This window comes from Bombyx mori, chromosome 26 (genome assembly GCF_030269925.1).
Source record: "Bombyx mori chromosome 26, ASM3026992v2".
In the NCBI taxonomy this organism is placed as follows: Eukaryota; Metazoa; Arthropoda; class Insecta; order Lepidoptera; family Bombycidae; genus Bombyx; species Bombyx mori.
This window is the reverse complement of record NC_085132.1, coordinates 3,488,017-3,513,823: the sequence shown is the minus strand read 5'-3', so window position 1 is coordinate 3,513,823 and position 25,807 is coordinate 3,488,017. Positions and strand designations below refer to the sequence as shown.

The window sequence follows — 25,807 nt, the reverse complement described above, 5'->3', positions numbered from 1 at the left end:
AATGTGGATTTACTGTAGATCATTCATTGGTGGTGTGAGCCAGCACAAGCAAATACCAGTACTCTGCCTATTCAATTATTCTGTCACGAAGCAGTAATGCATTTCTGTATGAAGGATGGGGCAGCTGTTGTACTTTAATACTGAGACTTAAAACTCATATCTAGGGATCGATAGTGGCATTAAGGTTACGATGTCTCTGGGTTTTATTTCAGAAAGAAATTATAAAGGACTTGGCTTCTGCCTTAATGATTTTTTTATTTCAGGATATAATATAAATCATATAAGACCTGGCTTCGGCTTTTTTGAAAATTCATTTTAGAAATTATATACAACACACAAGGCTGTATGGGTTTAGATCCCCTTGCCTTTCCTAATAAGGAAAAATTGAATCAAAAAATGTCTATGGGCTCTAGTGACCACTTAATACCAGATGGGCCTGGACTTTGTCTCGTCTCTCACTCGTCTAAATAATTAAAAAATATTGTTGCAGTAAGCAATGGCGTTGCTGGCTTTCCACTTTACTACTTTGACTACTTACCAGGTGGAACGTGTGCTCGTCTCCCTACCACGGAAAAAACGTTAGTAAGGAAGAGGGTACCACCACCACTACCACCAGTATTTGTTTTTCCTCTATTATTTCATCTACTAAAATATCATAATCGACTTGGATGATGCAAAATATTCTCACTTATTTTCGTAAAATCTTACTAGCCATAATAATATATTTTATCTACATAATTAATTACTGATTATTGTTAGTGCTACGATATGGTTCGTGAAAATCTATGTTATACTGACATCTAAGTTGAAATAAATGATTTTTGAACCTTATTTATATTATTAACTCAAAACACTCACAGCTAACATCGTCTTGGCTTATAGGATAAGACATCCGGTGCATTCGTGTTGAGCGATGCACCGGTGTTTCGAATCCCAGGCGGGTACCAATTTTACTAATGAAATACGTACTCAACAAATGTTCACGATTGACTCCCAAGGTGGAGGTATAACATCGTGTAATAAAAATCAAACCCGCAAAATTATAATTTGCGTAATTACTGGTGGTAGGGTCTCTTGTGAGTCCGCGCGGGTAGGTACCAGCATTAGTTCTGCCGTGAAGCAGTAATGCGTTTCGGATTGAAGGGTGGGGCAGCCGTTGTAACTATACTTGAGACCTTAGAACTTATATCTCAAAATGGATGGCGCATTTACGTTGTAGATGTCTATGGGCTCCAGTAACCACTTAACACCAGGTGGGCTGTAAGCTCCTCCACTCATCTAAGCAATAAATAAAAAAGCTAACCATTGATTCATCAGGAAAGATAAATTTAACTCAACCAGGCTACCCGACTCTCAAAGTTTTTTAATAACGCTAATTATACTGATGATTACAACCATTAAGAAGATACGAAATATGTGATTTTAATTGGTGTGTTTATTCGTTTCCATTCAAAATTAGTTAATGATTTGATCAAATTAACATCGATAGTTTTGTTCAGATTTGTCGATATTTTCAATTTTGATCAATTACAAGCTCAGCACTATTCTGTGTTGGACGTGTCACGTCAGCCGGTTGGCTGTCATTGCGCTTGTTTTAATTTTTGTAGTTTTTCGTATTATTTCAGCGGTGTTTGAATCAAAATGTTAAAAAAATTCGAGACGAAGTCTGCGCGGGTGAAAGGCATATCGTTTCATGCTAAGCGACCATGGGTGCTGGCTAGTTTGCACAATGGTGTGATTCAACTTTGGGATTATCGTATGTGTACATTACTTGAGAAATTTGATGAACATGATGGTCCAGTACGTGGAATTTGCTTCCATATTCAACAGCCTCTTTTCGTGTCGGGCGGAGATGACTACAAGATTAAGGTATAAGCCCTAATATGCCGTTAGTTCTTTTGCTAGTATAATTACAATTATTGTTGATATTAATCTGTCATGCTTTTGACACGTATTCCGGGCATGGAATGTTTGGTTTTGTGCATCTTTGCGAAGGCGAAATGTTTTTAGATTTTAATAATTTTATAAGTAAGCTAAGATTAAGACAATGTTATTTTGTTTAGTTTCAAAATTTAAAGCACTGATATTACAAATTTTAACCATTTTTGTTTTGATAAAGAACTGATTCGTTAACAAAACTTAGGTTTTTATAATTTCAAGTATTTTGTCCAAATGCATGCAACAAAAATGCCCTTCTAAAGCTAGTACTGTATAATGCGTTTATTGAAGTTTGAACACAATGTGAATGCTACTCACTGCCTATATTTATATACTAGAACCAAAGTTTCTATTTTATTAGAATTATGTGGAATATTTTTGGTAAAAACAAATTTTAAGAATTTAAACTAGCAGTAAGCCGACTTCACCTAATAGGTGTGTGGCTCTAATAAAGAATAAATAAATGAAAAAGGTAGCAGTAGATGGGAGAGTGGTACCATATTATCTCATCTCATGTGAGCTTGCAACTCTTCATAAATACTGAAAATAGGAATTAGAGAAAGATTTAGGTTGGAAAATAAGCCGAGGTTATTATTACAGTGGATAAGCTATTGCCATTCATTATTAAGATCTGAGATAGGGTTTCGTTGAGTGGATTTGAATTGTTGGATGTGTTTATTGTTTGCATAAATAAATAAATAAGTACACCATGGAGAAGTACTTGAAGTAGTTTGAAAAGGTTGTAGTCTAAAATAAAAGTAATTGCACATAATTACACAACAATTAAAATATTTTTGTCATTAAAGATTTCATTCTTTTACTAACTAAATTCTACTTTATTTATTTTTTATTATGTGTTTTAAAATAACTCACAGCAAACATTTTTTGTAGTGACTACATCTACATAGGATACTAGAGTATTAGAAGCATAGATGTTAAAACATGCATCACTTACGGTAGAATATGAGTTTGAAGTATCAATTAAATTATTGTAAAGGCTGTTTTACTGTTGTGTCAGAACGCATAACTGGTCTGTCCCAAAAATAGTCAGTTGTATATAATCATGCACTTTAATGATGTGTTTTAGCACCTGTAAGACTATGTAGTGTAGAGCTATGGAATTGAAAATAATTGAAATCATTTAAATTTGTATTATATATTGTGTTTGAAAAAAATTAATAATGCTGAGACTTTCAAGGAAGCCATACTTGCAGTATATATAACTATAAAGGTTTTATTTACATCTCAATTTACTTTTCATAATTCACAAAAGGTTTTTTAAATACATTTAAACCTTAAAAAGCTAAGCTTTAGCCGGAATGGTTTGACTATTTTGTAATGGCTTTTGATTTCTTTTCAACAAGATCCCACTAAACGTTCAACTACTACCTGTTCATAGATTTAAGAAAACTGTTAAGGAATGTTTGTGCAACAAGGCATATTATAAAGTTAAGGATTATTTACTAGATGGCACTACGTGGGAATGAGGCGCTCGCTCCTGGCCTTTTCATTTTTCATTATTAATATTATTATTTTTATTGTATTTTTTTGACTTGTTTTTTCTTTTATTGTGAATATTTCTATTTATTTAAAAAAAAAGAAAATATTTGAGAAAAAACAAAAAAAAAAGCCCGCTGAGTTTGTTTCGCCGGTTTTTCTCAGGACTGTGGCTTTTTTTGGAACTGGTGGTAGAGTTAACATTGTTATTTGTATTTTGACATTCAACAAGTGTGTCATACTGACATCTAAGTTGAAATAAATGATTTTGAATTTGAATTTGAATTTGATTATGATATTAACACAATTTTTTTTTATCAGGTCTGGAACTACAAACAAAGAAGATGTCTATTCACATTGCTTGGTCACTTGGATTATATACGTACAACATTCTTCCATCATGAATACCCATGGATTTTAAGTGCATCTGATGATCAGGTAACTAAATTCATTGTTTAAAGCATATCTGTTTAAGTAAGCATTTCATAAACAGGCTAAATTTTACTAAATAGATTGTACATTTTTTTGCAACTAAATTATTTAGGCATCATAATTTTTACGATGAAACTAATGAACTTGCTACTTAATTAATGAATGAATTAAGTGTAATTTGTATAATAAATAATATATTCATTTTTATTTACTAGAAGATATTCAAATATGTACATACAATACAATAATCCACCATTGTAGGTAACCAGATCATGGGCTGCATACAAAATTATTAACAGCTATCAAATTACTTTTGTTGCATTAGTGCATCAGTAGTATTTGTAGAGGTAATAAAAAAAAATTAACTTTTGTAGTTTAATCTCATGTATATTATTGTGATTATGTTATGTAATTTTAAAACATTGTGCTGTCTATTTAGTAGCCTAAAAAAATCAATTTATTGCTTTATTTCAGACCATAAGAATTTGGAATTGGCAGTCTCGACAATGCATAAGTGTTCTCACCGGCCACAACCATTATGTAATGTGTGCTCAATTCCATCCCACTGAAGATCTTCTTGTTTCTGCTTCATTAGACCAGTCTGTAAGAGTCTGGGATTTCTCTGGACTGAGAAAAAAGAGTGTTGCTCCAGGACCTGCTGGACTGACTGAACACTTAAGGAATCCACAAGCAACAGATCTTTTTGGACAGGTAACGCTAGTGGTTGGTCAATTGGTGTCACTGCTTTCATCAGGGATTATGGCTATGCATTCAAAATATCCGAGGAAGTAATGGTGATCCCGAAGTTAGGGTTAATCTACAAGATGTCCATATGTTTAATTTTCTTTAATCACAGCATGACACTATGTGTCGACTATGTACTGAATAATGTTTTTAAATTATCTTTATTGGGATTTTGGTGAGTTAAAATAATTCTTTGAAAATGAAAAATATATACCCAGCATATATTATTGATTTGTAAATATGTATTAATTATATTTTGTTTGTTTTATTGTAATTATTTACTTTTAACCAGTATCTATTGAATATCTACTTGTACTAACATCCCAAAACGATCCAAATACATCCTTTTTATTTGATCCAAACCTCCATACACAATCATCCAATCATTCTTTGTAAATATATTTTCTGTTCATCTCATTCAAACAAAAAACAGCTATTTGTTATTATGATTTTTTATTTTATTTAATTAATTATTTTTATTAATCAAAATCCCTGCGGTTCCGTTGCTAAAGCAACTGTACATGCAGGCTGATGCTGTTGTGAAGCACGTCTTGGAGGGCCACGATAGGGGTGTAAACTGGGCCTGTTTTCATCCTACTTTACCATTGATCGCATCTGCTGCAGATGACAGACAAGTGAAGCTTTGGAGAATGAATGATTCTAAGGTAAGGCTTTAGTGTATAGTTTATGAAGGTCATTGTCACCAATAATGTCTGACAAATACCTTATTAATAAATAAGCATATGTACATCTCTTTAATAACTACTAGATTAATGAACCAAATTAAATAAAGAAATTATTTTAATTTAGGAAAATTATTAAATATAAACAAAGTGCCATGCCAACCCCACCTAGTGGGATAAGATGGAGAAAAAAAAATTAAATATAAACAAAGTCAGTCTGTTCAAGAATACGGAAATTATAAGCTTCATTATATCATCTGGAATAATGACGTCATAGTTTATAGCCGCCTAACAAATTAGCGAAAATCGATTTGCAGGAAAGTGACAAAGCATTCTGTCTGAGTCCGATTAAAATATTTAAAAGCTATCTGTCTGAAAACCTTATTTATTTTAATTATTTCATAATAATAAATGATAAACTATTTCATGCAGCGCAAGACCAGTCTTTGTGGCGAGGCTTGGGGGAGGCCTATGTCCAGCAGTGGACATCCATGGGCTGATAGAATAGCATAGAAAAAAAAACTATTTCTACAATTCATATAATAATGTCCAATATGTTTATACTAAATTTCTAATAAACTTGAAGTTGAGTACTGAATGCCGAGACTAGCTGCTATCCACAAAATTACCTCTCAAGATCACTTTGCCAATGATATACCACCACTTCCTAGAAGTAAACCACCCTCACCAAACACCTCAGTGGTTCCCCACATGCAATGATGTACTCAGAGTTTACAACTTGAATTATATGCCACTTTTCCAGGCCTGGGAAGTGGATACATGTCGCGGCCACTACAACAATGTCTCCTGTGTTTTGTTTCACGCGAAACACGAACTCATCATATCTAACAGCGAGGATCTTTATATCAGAGTTTGGGACATGTCTAAAAGGACCCTCCTGCAGTCCTTTAGAAGGGAACACGAGAGGTAAACGAATTATTTTATCGTGAAGCTGGTTTGATCTTCTTTCTCTTCAGGTCGTAAACGGGATATTTTTTAGAAATTTCAACTGTTAACGTATGGGTTTCCGAATCTTAATAATTAGACCTGATTTTCGAAAATTGGAATTTCCTAAAAAATTGGATTGGAAATTGGAATTTTCTTAAAAACTTTACAGGGGTAACAAACAAAATTTATTTTTATGGCGTAATAGGTTTTGGCAGAGGGAGGAAGAGGGGGGACAGCCGTTAGTAAAATACAATTGCGTCTTCGATCTCCATGTCTATGGGTTGCGGTAACCACATAACCTTATGTTAGAAATGGACATTGAAAAAAATGGGTGCGGCATTTTTTCGAAAAGTATTGATATTGTACCTCCTCCTTCGATCGGTCATTGCTGAGCATCGTGATGCGCCCGCCTGTGACCTTTTTTTGTAATTTGTAGCCACTTTTGTCAGTCAGTGGCACAGTGAAGTGCGTGGCTCAGTCTCATGTTCAGATGCTCGGACACTTGGTCACTCCATATTTTTCGGCTCCGACCTCAGGATCGTCTTCCATCTACTTTACCCGTCACTATGAGTCTCTCCAGGTTGTCAGAGGGTTTTCTTGCTATATGACCAAAATATTGGAGCACTCTCTATATAGGCATTTGGTGGATATTGTACATTGGAAATTGTACAAACAGTGTCAATTTGACAGGTACTGGGTGTTGACGTCCCACCCCACGCTGAACTTGTTCGCGGCGGGACACGACGGTGGGATGGTACTCTTCAAGCTGCAACGTGAGCGTCCAGCGTATGCAGTTCACAACAATATGCTGTTCTACATTAAAAACAGGTACAAGAGTGTAATCTTGATACTTTTTTTTATTGCTTAGATGGGTGGACGGGCTCACAGCCCACCTGGTGTTAAGTGGTTACTGGAGCCCATAGACATCTACAACGTAAATGCGCCACTCACCTTGAAAAGTAAAGTTCTAAGGTCTCAAGTATAGTTACAACGGCAGCCCCAGCCACCTCAAACCGAAACGCATTACTGCTTCACGGCAGAAATAGGCAGGGTGGTGGTAGCTACCCGTGCGGACTCACAAGAGGTCCTACCACCAGTAACTCTTGGGCCCGTGGACTCGTGGGCCCGTCAGCACAGGAGGCCACAGTCGGCACTGTACTTCAGGGAACATTGAAATATGTGAACTCCATTGTTGACTTGGCATCATATTAATCATACAGACGGTTAAATTACTTAAACAATGGAAGATTACAATAATAATTAGTGATTAAAATCTAATAGGTTTTTGTCTTTTTTTTATCAATATAATTTGAAAATGGTTTATTTTGACAACTATCAGCATAGAAGGTTACAGTGGGCAATGTACTTCAGGGAACATTGAAATATGTCCCATTGCATTGTTGACTTGGCACCATCTTAATCATACAGACGGTTAAATTACTTAAACAATGGAAGATTACAATAATAATTAGTGATTAAAATCTAAGGGGTTTGTGTTTTTATTTTGATCAAGTTTATTTGAAAATAGTTTATATTCATAATTATCAGCATAGAGGGTCACTCACGGTGGGCACTATACTTTGGGGAACATTGAAATATGAGGATTTCGGTCTTGACTTGACTTGATTTTAATCATAAAGACGGTCAAATTACTTAAATAATCAGTGATTACGATAATAATTGGTGATTTAAATCTAATGACATAATACTTTTTTGTGTGTGTTATTTGTAAATATGGTTTAGATTTACAAATCCGTTCAATAAATTTTTTTTTAATGTCAATATTACATTAAAGAGGACAACTTCAGTCGAGTTGAGTCTAGTTAGATTATATAATGAGATGAATTGTGTTGTTTTTCCAGACACCTCCGTAAGTTAGACATGCTGACCAACCGGGACGCCCCAGTTATGCACTTGTCGAAGGGCGGTGGTCGCCAACAGCCTTACAGGTGAGTTTTTAATGAGAATTTAATTCATGAATAACGTACCGTTTATCTTCACGCTCGGAGCGGGTACTGTGTGACAACATAAATTGTAAAACCTGTGCGAGAATTAGGAGAGTAAAACATGTTTTTTTTTTTTATAAAATTTCCAACCTGTAAGTGAGATTTTTATTTATTTCCTAGACGGGCGGACGAACTCACGGTCCAACCTGGTGTCAAGTGGTGGTGGAACTCATAGACATCTACAACGTAAATGCCGCCATACACGTTAAGACATCAGTTCTAACTCAGTTTTTATAGGAAAATAGCTGCCCTACCATTCAAACCGAAACGCGATACTGATTTACGGCAGAAATAGACAAGATGATGATACCTACCCGTGCGGACTTACAAGAGGTCCTACCACTAGTAATTACGCAAATTATAATTTGGCGGGTTTGATTTTTATTACACGATGTTATTCCTTCACCGTGGAAGTCAATCGTGAACATTTGTTAAGTACGTATTTCATTAGAAAAATTGGTACTCGCCTGCGGGATTCGAACACCGATGCATCGCTCAACACGAATGCATCGGACGTCTTATCCTTTAGGCCACGACGACGACACGACGACGTGTAGAATTTTTTATTTTTTTAAATATTGCCTTAGCAGGCAGACGAGTATACGGCCCACCTGATGGTAAGTGGTTACCGTCGCTCATGTTCGTCAGCAATGCCAGGGACAGAGCCAAGCTGCTGCCTACAGCTTAAAATTTATTGATAGGTCAAAGTTATCGATAGGTTACATAATGTGGGCGTTGTATTGGTTGTTCCGGTATATTTAAAGCTTCGTCAAACAGAACGCGTACTTAGCGCTGCGTTTTAACGTCGCGCTCTTTTCATGTCACACAAATTGACTAGATGAGCCCAACGCTCCTTGACGCAACGTAACATTCGCCAAATCATAGTGCCTTTCCATAGCAGTGTGAAAATTTAAAAGTATAAAGATGTCGAGTGATTCAGATGTGGCATTGTATAAGCATGGGTATTTTCTAACTAATATTATCAATTTTTCGGGCATTATCCAGTATTTTAATACACCTTCACTCGGACGCTAAAATTAAGTTTGTAAAAAATTACAACGCCTGACGTCAAAGCGTGCTAACGCCTTGACAGGGCGTTGCGTACTGCTAGCGCTGGGTGGCTGGGCCTCTGTTTGACAGTATATTACCATAGTAGTGCAACACATCTCGGCGTCATACCGCGCCGTCAGTTTAGCGTTGTGACGCGCGCTAAGTACGCGTTCTGTTTGACGAAGCCTTTACGGTGTTTTATGCGCTCAGCATGTCGTTGAACCACGCCGAGTGGTGCGTGCTGGTGACGTGGCGCAACGGTGAGAACTGCTCTTACGAGCTGTACGCCGCGCCCCGGGACCACAGCGGCGCCGTGCCCGAGGGTACGGAGCCGGCCAGGGGGCAGGCCACCACCGCCATCTGGGTCGCCAGGAATCGATTCGCCGCACTAGAGAAGAACAACCAGGTAATCGGTAGGCAGCGGCTTGGCTCTGCCCCTGGCATTGCTGAAGTCCATGGGCGACGGTAACCACTCACCATCAGGTGGGCCGTATGCTCTTCAGCCTACAAGGGCAATAAAAAAAAATTGCTTGGTTTTTAGATTGTTTGTTGATTTGTAAATTGGTTTATTGTTTGAAATGATCCCAACATCTCGTTCTTACCATCGCACCGCCCGCCACCGGAGTAGAGTTCATCCATACTACCTGGAGCCACTGCGGTCATCCACAGTGCGTTTCCAGATACATTTTTTGCCACGTGCCATCCGGCTTTGGAATCAGCTCCCCTCCACGGTGTTTCCGGAGCGCTATGACATGTCCTTTCAAACGAGTTTTTTTTTTATTGCTTAGATGGGTGGACGAGCTCACAGCCCACCTGGTGTTAAGTGGTTACTGGAGCCCATAGACATCCACAGCGTAAATGCGCCACCCACATTGAGATATACGTTCTAAGGTCTCAAGTATAGTTACAACGGCTGCCCCACCCTTCAAACCGAAACGCATTACTGCTTCACGGCAGAAATAGGCAGGGTGGTGGTACCTACCCGCGCGGACTCACAAGAGGTCTTACCACTCGCCACAAGGTGGACCGTGTACGCGTCTGCCAAAAAGAGCAGTAAAAAAAAATGCAACTCGCTGTCGCATTAACGAATATAACTATATAATGCGTTTCAAATAAGAATTTGCATGGACCTGCGTCATATTGTGACGTCATAGCTGTCAAATCGAAAAAAATTGGTAAAGTCAGTAAAAAAGGTAGGAATTTTAAAATATTTATTTATAATCCAAACCTTCGAGATTGCCGATTTCATTCATCCTACTGCTTGAGTAATCATCATCATCTTCGTCCCATACATAGATTATAGGGCCCGACAGTGTTGCAGCCTTAATTTTTAAATAGGTGGAATTATTTTTTTGAATATAATCTAAATTCATGTTTAATTTACCTCGACCAGTACTCAAAATTTCATGAAAATTATATAGGATAGTATTCATAATTATGCAAAAAATTGACTAAAAAAAGAAGATAATTTTTTTGTTGTCGCTGTCCATATTTTTTACTGCAAAAGGTCATTGACGTGCACATTTTTATTTTAAACGCACTGTACATTGGTTTTTCATTTCATTGATCATCTTATCAGGCGTCTAAATGTTTTACGATAATCTCGCATCCCGCCACAGCTTGTGATCAGGAATCTGAAGAACGAAGTGTCGAAGAAGATCTCGACTCCGACTTGCGAGGAGATCATGTACGCCGGCACGGGGATGCTGCTGCTACGCGAAGCCGACTCCGTGCAGCTGCTCGACGTACAACAGAAGAGGACCATTGCTTCCGTGAGTAATATTTGGGTTGTTACTGTTACGGTACGTGAATGCGTGCAAGCGTGCGTGCATGCGTGCGTGTATGCGTGCGTGCACTGTGGTAACTGCTATATTATTTTTGAAATTGGAATGTACTGATTTTTTCTTCCTACCTATTCATTTGGAGCTTAAGGGTCTATTCCAGCTAAGCCCGGATGGGTAGGTGAGCTCACGGGCTCAACCTGAGAGAATTTGCTAACAAGAGCAAGCAAGGTCCTAGCAAGATCAGTGCTTCGCTGAATTTTTTTATTTTGAAGTGAAAACTTCTTTAGAATCGTTGTGATTTCAAACCGGATGCAACGGAAAAAACGACAGGTAAGAGACACAAATACAAAAATGTGTAGGATGAAGCCAGCAAAGAATGAGATAGAAATATACATACTATTTAATACAGCGCCATCTGTGAGATTTTTTAATACTAACGTGTGTATGAAAGCTCTTGTAGTGAATTTTAATTTAGGATTATACGTGAAATTAAAATATCAATTCATAGAGGGCGCTACCTTACAATTATTTACTAATGACAAAATTTTACATATACTTAAGACGTTTAGGATAATTGTATTTTAATTTTGGAAGGTTTCACTTCTACCACGTGTGAATTGCACACATGTATTTTTATTTTATTTTTTTATTGCCTTTGTAGGCAGACGAGCGTACGGCCCACCTGATGGTAAGTGGTTACCGTCGCCCATGGACTTCAGCAATGCCAGGCGCAGAGCCAAGCCGCTGCCTACAAATAACATAGCTAATTTGAATTACATATTTTCAGGTGAAAGTATCGAAATGTCGTTACGCCATTTGGAATACCGATATGTCAATAGTGGCTCTGTTGGGCAAGCACACGGTCACACTATGCACCAAGAAGCTGGAGCAGCTGTGCTGCATCACCGAAGGGGCCAGAGTCAAGTCCGGCGCCTTCGACGATTCCACACCGCAGCCCGTGTTCATATACACCACGGCAAATCACATCAAGTACTGCTGTAAGGACGGGTGAGTGTCTTCTGGTCAGTAGAATCGCTAGGATGTGCTGGAAGTAGTGGTACATTCCAGTTTGAAGGAACGATTTATCGCCTGTGCTCATGTTTTAAAATCTCTATGGTCTTCGCTAACCACAATGGCGACTGTCAAAGAAAACGATGCAATGTTTTTTTTCTTTCTTAAGCTATTGCATAGCTTTTATCGCGGGCTTTGAGCGCGGCGACTAAATCAAGAAGTTCCGTAACGAAAATAAAACCTAACACCCTCCACTCCGCCTACCATGTAGCTCGCGTCTAACACATTCACACGTTGCGCTTGTGTAGTGTTTGTAAATAAGCGCGCGGCGTGACGTCGCACTGCATGCGCATCATGAAAAGTCTGCCCATCTCTCTCTCGCGCGTGGTCTAGCTTATGAGTTGAAGGGGAGAGTTAATGTTTTGCTTTTGTTAATGTTTATAAATATAGCGTATTCTTATTTTATTATTATTTTTAATATTAAATTATCATTGTTTAATTATAATGGCATAAGTTGATAAAATATGCTATGCCATAGCTTTACCGCGACAGTCCCCGAGTGCCACACGTGTTTTTTTTTTCTACATATTCTATTAACCTCGAGGGGTTATTCTAGATTCACCGAACTATTAGGTGAGCTCACGCGGCTCAAACCGGAGTACTGCTAACACTGGCTCTACCAAGAGCAGTGCTTCACAGAATCTACCACCGAATCAGAAACGCGACCCACTGAGAAGATCTGACGAGAAACTCAGTGGGCTGTGTCTATGGGTTAATTTACTAGTCGATGGGTTCGACGAGGACGGTGACCGGTGCTTGAGGTACCTAAAAGCACCGTTAATGGATCGGGAGGGTCCGTAATGACGTGAGTTTTTGTTGTTGTTTTTCCCACAGCGATTACGGCATCATCCGCACTCTGGACGTGCCCGTGTACGCGGTGCGCGTGCTGTCGACGGAGACGGGCGCGCGCGTGGTGTGCTTGGACCGAGAATGCAGGCCCAAAGTACTCAACATCGACCCCACGGAATACAGGCTAGTTTTAAAATAACTATATTCAGATTAATTATTAACACATAACGTTCATCATCTGACCTCAAATTAAGATCCCCTCTACCATCATTCATGATAATCGGTTGCTCTTGGCAGAGCAGTCGTGGTCATGTGGAATTCTTGCTTATATGCCTTGATAGATGTTTTTCATAGTTTGCGAATCGAGACCCGGCGCACTCACGCGTTAAGTGGGGTTTCAGTAAGGTCTTCCACCTGATCAGTCCAACGCATGGGGATTCTTCCACGAGATCTCTTCCTTTCCAGTGAGTTTCGCTCAGTCCACATACGGCTATTCCACACCTAACGAGTTCCTTTTCTATCATTATTAGTTTACCCGGTTGCAGCAAGCCACGGACATTCCAGTTACCTATTTTTATGATGTTTTTAAGCATAGATACAGGTTTTCCAGTAGCATTATTTCCATGCAACGCCTGGTCGCTTACATTGACATGGCCGGTAACCCATTTCACACTGTTTGTCCCGGACACAAGACGGCGCCGATTGCCAAGCGGCTACCTCGGCTTACATTTTTTCGTATTCTTCCTATTCATGACTTTCTTGGGAATATAGTGCAGTGGTTTCTCGTGAAAATAAATAAATAAATAAAATAAAATCCCTTCTATAGACCTTTATATTTTATATTAACAATTTTTTTACCATGTATGTATTATACGCGTATACATCATACGTGTATACATCCCACAAACATTTTCCCGATGTAGGCGGAAAACACGTTCATTTATAATATAAAACCACACCCTGTATCGCTCCATTAATTGATAAGGAGGTTTAAGATAAGGATTTAAGTAAGCTGTGAGATGAGATTGATTGAATGAGAATTTTAGATTATAACAAAATAAACTGGTCATTTGAACTGGTCCAATGATCGGTGTTCTTTAGAATTCAGGCTTTATCTCATACGTGTGTGTACTCTGAAAATAAAAAGATTAAAGTCTTAGCTTTGTACTATTGGATGTGGACTTTTGGCTCGGTAGATAGATTTAAGTGATCAAGTTAAAAAATCACCCTGTATATGTTCAATAGAGAGAGAATACACTTTATTTCACACCAAAACACAATTTACATTAAAGAAAACAGTCAAAAAGCAGATACATTTGTATAATAGGCGGTCTTATCGCTAAAAGCGATCTCTTCCAGACTACCGTTTAATTTACAGAAATTCTGCAAAATATAAAAATATAGCAGGTATGTTGCGATGTACCATAGACAATACATTATTATAGAAAATATTTACATATAGATAAACAGATATATACCAATATACATACTTACATACAATACATTATATAGGTTATGAACAAAATAATTTTTTTGGTTTTAGATTCAAATTAGCTCTAGTGACGCGCCAATACGATCAGGTGTTGCACATGGTGCGGACGGCTAAACTTGTCGGGCAGAGCATCATCGCCTACTTGCAGGAGAAGGGTGCGTTGTGGTTTATGATTTTTTTTTTATTGCGTACTGGGTGACTTGAGATTTGAGTTCTAAGCTCTCAGTATAATGGAGCAGCCCCACACTTTAAACCAAAACGCATTACTGCTTCACGGCAGAAAATAGGCAGGATGGTGGTACCTACCCGTGCGGACTCACAAGAGGTCCTACCACCAATAATTATAATTTTGCGGGTTTGATTTTTATTACACGATGTTATTCCTTCACCGTGGAAGTCAATCGTGAACATTCGTTGAGTACGTATTTCATTAGAAAAATTGGTATCCATACCGGACGTATCCTTTAGGCCACGGCGACTTTAAAATTGTACCTGGATAACTTATGACAGGCAGGAGATCCTTCCCGGTGGCAGGCCTTATGACAGGCAGGATTATTAGGCTAAACTCGCCTCACGCGGCCCAAATAGTGCCAAGCCGTTACTGAACTCCATAGACGCAGTGTGAATGCGGCTGCAAACTGTGTAATGCAGTCATGCCTGAGTCAGAAGCAGTTATGCCTTCCTGTTTGTAGGGTGGGGCAAACGTTGTGTAATGTACAGCTAACCCTCCTATAACTCGGTAGACATGTTCCTACAAAGTTCCGTGTTGTCTGAACCGTGTTATACGAGACCAGAAGCCAGTACAAAAAGGATAGATTTTTTTAAGCATGTCACCTATGCTTGTATGCATTTTTGTTAATTATTATTATTATCTTGGAACCGTGGTTTAAAATACCGTGTTATAGGAAGCTTACCTGTAATTGAGATTACGCGCGCGAGCTTGCTCTCCAAGCTAGTGCTACAAACTTTGTTTTTTAATGATTAGAAACATTATTATGGTTTCGTCAATTTCATTAGTGTTTATTTTCAATTATATCTAATACAAATCTATACATACAAATAAAATTAGAGTGTCTGTTTGTAGTATTGAAATAACCGCTTCTTACTACATGCAAATGAATATATATACGGTACATACACCAAAATAACATTTTTTACAATTTTTGTCTGTCTGTCTGTCTGTTTGTTCCGGCTAATCTCTGGAACGGCTGGACGAATTTGATGAGACTTTCACTAATAGGTAGCTGATATATGTAGTAATTTAGGCTACTTTTTTAGACTAGATTCGCCCCGCGACATCACCCGCAGTTCGCTTCGCCTATCAATAATGAAATTTAATGTTTCCGAAGCGAAGCCAGGGCGGGTCGCTAGTCTATACATACGCCGATATTACTGAACCAAAACTATCTTTCTGGTAATTTTTATACAAGCATAGATAATTTTCGTGTATCAGGCTATCCCGAAGTGGCGCTTCATTTCGTGAAGGACTCCCGCACGCGTCTCTCGTTGGCCCTGCAGTGCGGGAACATCGAGGTGGCTCTGGAGGCGGCCAAGAGTTTGGACGAGCCAGCCGCCTGGGACCAGCTGGCCAAAGCCGCCCTCACGACTGGGAACCACCAGGTAATGACAGTAGGGGAACGCACCCCCACTCTTGGAACTGTACGGCACTGCTTGTACGATAACTAGGCCAGGTAGTGGAACACACGCACGGACTCGCAAGTTGTCACCATACTGATGGATCGATTCATCAATAATATAATTTTTTTTAAGGGATTTTATGACCTGGCAACCTTTAAGACCTTTAAGTCATGTCCTATTTTAATTTATATTCTTATTTTTATGAAAAATGATAATATGGAGTGAAATGAAATGAAACGAAATGAAGATGATAAGGGATGAAATATAATCTGAGTAAAATGGTGGTCATTTACTGAGATTTTTTTTCAGTGGACTTTTTAGAGGATCCCGAGAAGTTACGTCCAGCGGCTTTGTTTCATTTTCCCACATTTGTGCACTTTCACAGATATTAAACAGTTAATAAATCACCGTTATTACACATTTAAACCTGAAGAAACGCTAAATAGACAAAACAAATCACACAACTTCACTCCTCGCGTTCCCGCCAAAAAGTCCTCCTCAATTATATTTTAATACGCTTTTATTAGCTTCAGACATATGTATGTGAATGTATGTTTGTAACGAAATCTTTGAACATGATTTTGATATACTGAAATTTGGTATACTTATTGAGGATCGATGACAATTCAATATTAAAAAAAAATGAAAAAAATTGCTATTCAACTAAAAACCCCACGCTTTTTTTTACAATAAAATATTTTTTTCTTACACTATTTTTAATTCAAATTTATTAAAATTTATTTTCTATTTTTTAGTTGGATTTTTTGTAAAAGCGTGTTTCGTTAGTTTTTTTCAAACTATTATTTATTTCCTGTCAAATGTGATTTTGTTGTCAACTAATGAAGATGAACTTCTCACAAGCCGAGTTACCGTTTCCGCCGGCAGATCGTCGAGATGTGCTACCAGCGCACGAAGAACTTCGACAAGCTCTCGTTCCTGTACTTGGTGACCGGCAATCTGGAGAAGCTGCGCAAGATGATGAAGATAGCCGAGATAAGGAAGGACACCTCGGCCCAGTTCCAAGGGGCGCTGCTCCTCGGCGACGTCGGCGAACGGATAAGGCTGCTGAGGAACTCGGGACAGGTGAGGGGGGGGGACCCGCTGTGCACGTCGCGGTAGTGTTGGCGGGGTCATACAGGATGTGGTTTTTTTGTATGGCGAGAGTAAATTGATTAAAAAATATATTTTAGAGATTCGATTTTCGTGTATAGAAAAGTTACATGTTTTTTATTGCTTGATAGCTGACCTGGTAGACTTCGTAGTGCCTCAATCATAAATAAAAATAATAAATAAATAAAAAATCTAAACTTTTGTAGAAAATAAACTTAAACAAACAAAAGTAATCCGACGGGAGGGGGGGGGGGGGGGATGCGCATCAAAGGAAAAACAAAATTGGTATTTTTATTTAATTCTGAGCATTTTCATATTTATCAACCTTTTAAACGTTCTCTAGACTTCCACAAATAATTCAAGACCAAAATTAGACAAATCGGTCCAGCTGTTCTCGAGTTTTAGCGAGACTAACGTACAGCAATTCCTTTTTATATATATAGATGAGTAGGTGGATTAGTTCACCTAGTTTTACGTCATGTTAAGTGGAGCGCCACCCACTGTTAGACATAAGTTCTAAGTGTCGGTTTTACAGTGGCAGCTGACTCACCCTTTAAATCCAAACGATATTAATGCCGTTTTACCACAGAATTGGTAGGGTGGTAGTACCCACCACTACCAGGTTACAAGATGTCTTAACACCACTAAAACCCTCTTAGTTAATTGATTTTATTATACCGACCCGGCCACACTTTGCTGTTGCTAAAGTTTTTGTTTCTAAATAACACGCGGCCAGCTATGCTAATACCAAAAATGGACAAAGTAAGAACAATTGGATATCACTGTATTGCGTTTACTACGAAATAAGTTTCACTTAAACTTTATTAGCCTCAGCAACACCTGGTGCTTATGCCAATAAATTGTAGCATAAGTGAAACGTTGGTATTTTTAACACAGCGCCATCTATGAGATATTAATGTCAGACAGTATTACAATTGTCTATAAAAACTTATTTAAGGCGCCATCTGTTTTAGACTGTTTTAGAAAAAATCAACATAAAAAATCATTTTATTGTTAATTAAAAAACATTGCGACCATTAATCGAAATAAAAACCATCCTATCTTTCAAGTTGGATGAAACTGCACACGGTGTGCAAATTTAATTTAAAATCGGTTAAGTGGTTTAGGAGTCCATCGCGGACAAACAACGGTGACACGTGATTTATATATAATAAGATTATATGCCTTAAGACAAAGGTATACAACCAATGTGTGCTACCAGCGATGACTAACAGTTCCGAGACGTGGTGCTTCACAAGGGATCTTTTTAGGAAGCTCAGTGTCGCGCAGCGAGCTATGGAGAGGGCTATGCTTGGTATTTCTCTACGGGACCGAATCAGAAATGAGGAGATCTGTAGAAGAACCAAAGTTACTGACATAGCCCGTAGGATTAGCACGCTGAAGTGGCAGTGGGCAGGCCACATAGCGTGAAGATCGGACGGCCGATGGGGCGGAAAGATCCTCGAGTGGAGACCACGTACTGGCAAGCGCAGTGTCGGACGGCCACCTACGAGATGGACCGACGACCTGGTAAGAACCGCTGGGTCACGCTGGATGCAGGTGGCAACGGACCGGCCGCACTGGAGATCACTTGGAGAGGCCTATGTTCAGCAGTGGACAATGGACAGGCTGAGATGATGATGAGATGATGAAGATTATATCAGTAATATATTTTATAATGTCTGCCATTAACATCCGTCTCAGCTGTCCCTGGCGTATCTGACGGCGATCAACCACAAGCAAGTGGAGGAGGCGGAGCAGCTGAAGGCAGCCTTGGAGGCAGCCGGCATGCCGGTCCCGGAGGCGAACCCCGACGCGGTGTTCCTCCGCCCGCCGCTGCCCATACAGAGGAACCAGCCTAACTGGCCCCTGCTCGCCGTCTCCAAGTTAGTAAGCTTTACTTATTTCACTTTTTTTTTATTGCTTAGTTGGGTGGACGGGCTCACAGCCCACCTGGTGTTAAGTGGTTACTGGAGTCCATAGACATCTACAACGTAAATGCGCCACTCACCTTGAAATATAAAGTTCTAAGGTCTCAAGTATAGTTACAACGGCAGCCCCACCCACCCCAAACCGAAACGCATTACTGCTTCACGGCAGAAATAGGCAGGGCGGTGGTACCTACTCGCGCGGACTCACAAGAGGTGCTACCACCAGTAATACACGATCACCTGCTATCTACGCTGACTGTTAATTTATGGAAATTAAAACGTGGAAATTATGAGGTAGCGCAAGGAGTAGTCTACATCAGGTGTGTTTCCGCAGGAGTTTCTTCGAAGTGGCCGGACAAGCGCGGGCGGCGGCCGAGGGCTCCGGCAGCGCGGTGGCGGCCGCCCTCGACGAGCCCTTGGAGGCCGCGGGCGCCTGGGGAGACGACGACGTGCTGCCCGACCATAAGGTTTTGTTTATGTTTTTTATTGTTTAGATGGGTGGACGAGCTCGCTTCCTGGTGTTAAGTGATTAACGGAGCCCATAGACATCTATAACGTAAATGCCGCCACTAACCTTGAGATATAAGTTCTAAGGTCTTTAGTATAGTTACAACGGCTGCCCTACTCTTCAAACCGAAACGCATTATAGTCCGAGAGCTGGCACCAATTTTTGGGTAGGTATTTGAGGCAAGCTGAAAACTTGTTCCATACCTCTCCTGATACACCCCAATTCGGAACTACAGACCTGGCTGGTGAGTAGCGGCGCTAAATAAGCCCTTAAATCTTTAAAAATATGTTTTTTTTTTTTGTAATATGTTAAGGAACATGCAATTTATATATGTATTAGTTTTATGTTTAAAAAATAAATAAAAAATTAAGCCAGACAATTTAGTCGGGGCTTACTGCTTCACGGCAGAAGTAGGCAGGGCGGTGGTACCTACCCGTGCGGACTCACAAGAGCTCTTACAACCAGTAATTACGCAAATAATTTTCCGGGTTCGACGTTTATTACACGATGTTATTCCTTCACCGTGGAAGTCAATCATGAACATTTGTTGAGTACGTATCTCATTAGAAAAATTGGTACCCGCCTGCGGGATTTGAACACCGGTGCATCGCTACACACGAATGCACCGGACGTCTTATCCTTTAGGCCGCGACAACTTCAAGGTGCTCCAATCGCGCGGCGACCGTTGTCCATTTCGTCCGTACACCGGGACGCTATTGGCAATCCCATTATTAGACTTGATAGTATATAAACAATGAGAATCTACTTCACTCTTAAAACACCACATTTCATTCAAAGAGCTGGGAGTATTTTCAAATAAAATAATAATAATAATCAAGCCATTAAATCAGGAACCTCCTCCCTTTTAATACGCTTTTATTAGCTTCAAACGTATGTATGTTAGTATGTAACGGAATATTTGAACATGATTTTGACTCATTCAAAATGTCGGATGAACTCGAAATTTGGCATACTTATTAAGGACCGATGACAAATCAATATTTACAAAAAAAATAAAAAATTGAAATTCAACTAAAAAATGAAAAATAAATAATAGTTTAAAAAAACTAAAAAAATACGCTTTTATAGAAAATCCAACTAAAAAATAGAAAATAAATTTTAATAAATTTGAATTAAAAATAGAGTAAGAAAAAATGATTTTATTATACAAAGCGTGGGGTGCTTTTTAGGATATTATTAAAATCAACCCTTCTACTCATATCTGTTTATAAAATATTTATTACTACTGATACCATGCACCCCACGCTTTTTTTTTTTCAATAAAATACTTTTTTCTTACACTATTTTGAATTCAGATTTATTAAAATGTTATTTTCTATTTTTTAGCTGGATTTTCTATAAAAGCGTATTTTTTTAGTTTTTTTAAACTATTATTTATTTGAAGTTGGTTGAATTTACATAGCTAACGGAAGAAAGTAGGTATAGTGAACAAAATGTAATGTCACCATCACTTGTTACCCTAAAATGTACTAATGAAAACAGGAAGAAGGCGAAGAGGAGATCATGGAGGACGCCTGCGAAGATGGCGGCTGGGACGTCGGTGATGAAGACCTGGAGCTTCCCGAGGAGCTGGCGCCCGTGTCGGGTCGGTAGACAAGTCACAATGGTCTTCTGTCAGAATAATACATTTGAATGTCTTCTAAGGATCTTCTAAATTTAAATCCATACACGATAATCTATGCTATAGTAGACTTATTTTGTCCGTGCAGTTTGGGTCATAAAAAATCGGAGCGGTGAAGCGAGTGTTTCGCTCTCTCTTCCACTCACGAGCCTTATGGACGGGCATAGTGATGCGCATTATTGTTGTCGATAAGAGTTATCGATACTGTATTTAGTTTTGTCATTTTGTGGGTTAGTGATAAAAATGAATAAACATATCGCCGCAGCAAGTTAACGAAAACGGCAGAAATTAACACTTTTTAACTTTTCGGGATCTATTCTTTTTTTTTTTAATTTTAACATTGTTGATAACAACACGTGCAAATATTATTTTGAATAAATTCTGCCGTTTTGATACAAAGGAGTAGCCATTGTGACACTAAAGAAATTCAGAGAACGAATGCATAAAAACATATTTCTCTTCGACATAATTTACTATAATTTGCAGGTAGGTACAAATGACTTATAACTTAACAATGTCTCACCACCCTTCGTACACCACCCCGCCGCCATGTACCTGCCTTCGATGACTCATTTGTTTTTATTGATAATAGCGTTGCGCCCGCGCAACATGCTCACCGCCCTAACCGGGCTGTGTTTTATGACCCAAACTGCACGGACAAAATAATTCTACTATAGTTCATTTGTATTTTTTAAATTTTATATTTTTAAACGTTACGTGTGACCATGAATTATGTCGTTGAGTATGTAAAGTGTTCAACCAGTCAGCCTGTAATAATTGAGGCCGTCAGCGCAAGAATGGCTTAAGCTTACTATAGTTAGTATGGAGATTTCCAAGGCTTGAATTTATTTTTACACCAATACGTGCAAAAATAATGTTTACAAAACCATCTGTTATCTATGGTTGAAACTAGGTATAGGCCAGTTTTGCATCAAAATTTATTATGTTTTAATTAATGTAATATTTATTTATTAATTATAATTATTGTATACAAAAAAGAAAATACAATAAAAACAGATTTAAAAGAATGTCTAAATAATATGTACAAAGGCGAGCTTAACTCATGCATTCATGAGTTTTCTTCCAGCAAACCATTAGCAGTATGACTGTTAAATTAAGGTTTAAAAAAAAACAACCATACATAAGCACGAATATAAAAAATTGTGGGTTAAGGCACTTTTCTGCTGATGGCCTCAAATATCGTGCAATACTGTCCTCATAGTGTACTGTGTTGGTTGCAGCGGACATGGGCGCCGCGGAGGACTCGGAGCAGTACTTCGTGGCCCCCACGCGCGGAGCCTCCGCCCCCCTCGCCGCGCGCCTGCGGACGGCGCACGACCACGTGGCCACCGGACAGTTTGAGGCCGCCATGAGGTTCGTGCACCCTCGCTTAGCGCTCGTTACGACTGTCACGCCGCTGCTTGATCCGTTAAGAGAGTTTAAGCTATGAATGTGGAAGGCTTTAGAGGAAGAGACAGACCTAAGAAAAAAATGGATGGATTGCGTGAAAGACGATATATTACGACTTATTGTTTTTTTTATTGATTGTATTGATACAAAATATTTACCAATTTAAAAACTTTGCGGGGTTGGTTAAGTTATCGATTTTGTGTGAATGGTCGATATGGGAAACCCTGATGTAGGTGGTCACCATCCCAGTGTATCGATGCTGGTAATTACGCTTAGTAGTCAGTAGTCACTTAAAATTGGTCAGTACAGTTAGTAGTCACTTAAAATTGGTCCCATTAGGGCTCACGACCCGTCACCGACACTCAAATATTGAAATTAATTGGAAAAAATTAGAAATTTTAAGTGGGTAGTTAGATAATGACAGACGGTTGACTGATACTCATATTATGCGCTATACTTGATAACTTCGTGTCATCGTTCTAGTGTGTGAACTTGCACTAACACTTATGACGAACAAGATTTTCTAAAAAAAAATTACAGATTGTTGAACGAGCAAGTCGGAATCGTGAACTTTGCCCCTTACGAGTCTGTGTTCGCGGAGATGTTCGCGCACGCTCGCGTTACGTTCGGCGCGCTGCCCTCGCTGCCCGCGCTCACTGCGTACCTGCACAGGAATTGGAAGGAAGCCACCGGGAAGGATCTCCTGCCTGTCATAAGTAAGTCATCCAGGTACCGTTTTGAAGTCGTCGTGGCCTAAAGGATAAGACGTCCGGTGCATTCGTGTTGAGCGATGCACCGGTGTTCGAATCCCGCAGGCGGGTACCAATTTTTGTAACGAAATACGTATTTAACAAATGTTCACGATTGACTTTCACGGTGAAGGAATAACATGTGAACTAAAAATCAAACCCGCAAAATTATGATTTGCGTAATTACTGGTGGTAGGACCTCTTGTAAGTCCGCACGGGTAGATACCACCATTCCACTTATTTCTGGTGTTAAGCAGTAATGCGTTTCGGTTTGAGGGGCGGGGCAGCCGTTGTAACTATACTTGAGAACTTAGAACTTATGTCTCAAGGTGGGTGGCGCATTTACGTTGCAGATGTCTATGGGCTCCAGTAATCACTTAACATCAGGTGGGCTGTGAGCTCGTCCCCCCATTTAAGCAATAAAAAAAACATGTATTTGATACACACACACACACACACATATATACTCTTTTGTTTATCGTTAAAGTCTGTGCTCAAATTAGGAATAGATTAATATTGTTTGTCTATAATACTATTTGTCTATAGTGTAGCCTTGGCGAAATCTATGATTTAAAGTAGTAAAGTCTATGACAATAGAACCATAACAATGTTCAAACTTATAATTTAAATTGATAATTATAGTCGAATTTCGACTACTGAGCAACCACAAGTACAGTTTTAATGTGAGAAGACGGTATATTCAGACGACACTTTCGTTTCCAGCGTTGAAGCTAAGCGACTTGGTGAGTCAGCTGCAGCAGAGCTACCAGTTGACCACGGCGGGCCGGTTCCCCGAGGCCATAGAGCGGCTGCAGGGCGTGGCGCAGCGCGTGCCGCTGCTGCTGGTGGACTCCAAGGCCGAGCTGTCCGAGGCCCAACAGTTATTGGCCGTCTGCAGGGACTACCTCGTGGGACTCGCCATGGAGACCGCCAGGAAAGGTAACGCTTGCACATCTCTTCCCGAGCTCATCGAAAGACGACTATCATATGACTATGGTGTCAGTGTACTGCGATCGTTAAAGCCTTTTTACTAGTGGTAGGGCGTGTTATGAATTCCGGTTCGGAGAGTGACAACCCTAATGAGATACAACTGTGACTGCGACCTCATGTCCGTAGTTTAATCAATGTCTGCAATACGATGATAAGTAAAAAAAAAACTTACTGAATTAGTGAAATGGATTCGTTTAGAACGGGCTCCCAAACATATTTTGTCTACTGCCCACTTTGAGAAAAATCATTTTTAGCGCCCCCATTTTTTCACCGATGAAATTACAAATCGCCACCCAAGCCTCTACACAACGCCCCAATTTTTTTTCTGGGTCTCTTACCGCCCCCCTTTAGGCCTGCAGCGCCCAGAAGGGGGCGTCATCGCCCACTTTGGGAAAGGCTGGTCTAGAATATAGAAAGACCGTGCAATTAACTCGAAGCTTGGTTATATTGTTGTTGTTGGCTTTCCACATACTATTGTACGACAAAGCACGGGTGTACAATAAACGGTTTGACAATAAGTAGGTACCTAAGTTTAATGTCCCGCACTTGTCACACGCAGCGATGCCGAAGAACACCGTCGACGAACAGAAACGTACCTGCGAGATGGCCGCCTACTTCACGCACTGCAAGCTCCAGCCCGTGCACCAGATCCTCACGCTGCGGACGGCCCTCAACATGTTCTTCAAGCTGAAGAACTACCGCACGGCCGCTTCGTTCGCGAGGCGCCTCCTAGAGCTCGGACCCCGGCCTGAGGTCGCCCAGCAAGCGCGGAAGATCCTCCAGGCCTGCGAGAAGACCCCGACTGATGAGCACCAGCTGCTCTACGACGAGCATAATCCATTCAGCGTCTGCGGCATCAGCTACAAGCCCATCTACCGCGGCAAGCCGGAGGAAAAGTGCTCGCTGTGCGCGGCTAGCTTCATGCCTGAACACAAGGGGAAGCTGTGCCCGGTGTGCGGGGTCGCCGAGATCGGCAAGGACGCGCTCGGCCTCCGTATCTGTCCCTTACAGTTCAACAGATAGACTTGCACGTTAAAATCGCGTATCGAATTATGTAAGATTAATAATAATAATAAAGTATGTATTGTATGTTTCCTACTTATTTTATTTCTGTTCAATCATTCGTTCGTTCATTCGGTCATTCATTGACGTCACAGGAGTTGATGCGTCCAACAATTTCTGAAGTGCAAACAATAATTTGTATATATTAATTATGTAGACATTATAATGTAAGACTTTTAATAAATATCAAAGTGAATAATTTAGTTTTCATGTTAAATACGCAAACTGTAGTGTTCTACAATAAATACATGAAGAAAACATAATTGTTATTCATTAAAGAGTTACGCTAAAATAAACCTTGAGATTAATAGCATAAAGTGGGGTTTATTCTTA

At 39.6% G+C, this 25,807-nt stretch overlaps 1 protein-coding gene across 2 annotated transcripts; it reads left to right on the top strand.

Annotated features, from left to right (window-relative positions):
* The first annotated feature begins 1,530 nt into the window (after positions 1-1,530).
* On the top strand, positions 1,531-25,737 carry COPA (coatomer protein complex subunit alpha). Of its 2 annotated transcripts, none has more exons than XM_038020527.2 (21): positions 1,531-1,869; positions 3,757-3,873; positions 4,342-4,578; positions 5,124-5,276; positions 6,058-6,221; positions 6,933-7,070; positions 8,105-8,191; positions 9,509-9,704; positions 10,918-11,070; positions 11,870-12,090; positions 12,988-13,125; positions 14,486-14,589; positions 15,888-16,054; positions 16,958-17,155; positions 18,887-19,068; positions 19,448-19,580; positions 21,125-21,227; positions 22,505-22,637; positions 23,214-23,389; positions 24,146-24,361; positions 24,972-25,737. In XM_038020527.2, the coding sequence occupies exons 1-21, from the start codon at positions 1,642-1,644 to the stop codon at positions 25,433-25,435; spliced, it is 3,708 nt and encodes a 1,235-aa protein (XP_037876455.1). In that variant the 5' UTR covers positions 1,531-1,641; the 3' UTR covers positions 25,436-25,737.
* Positions 25,738-25,807: the final 70 nt, after the last annotated feature.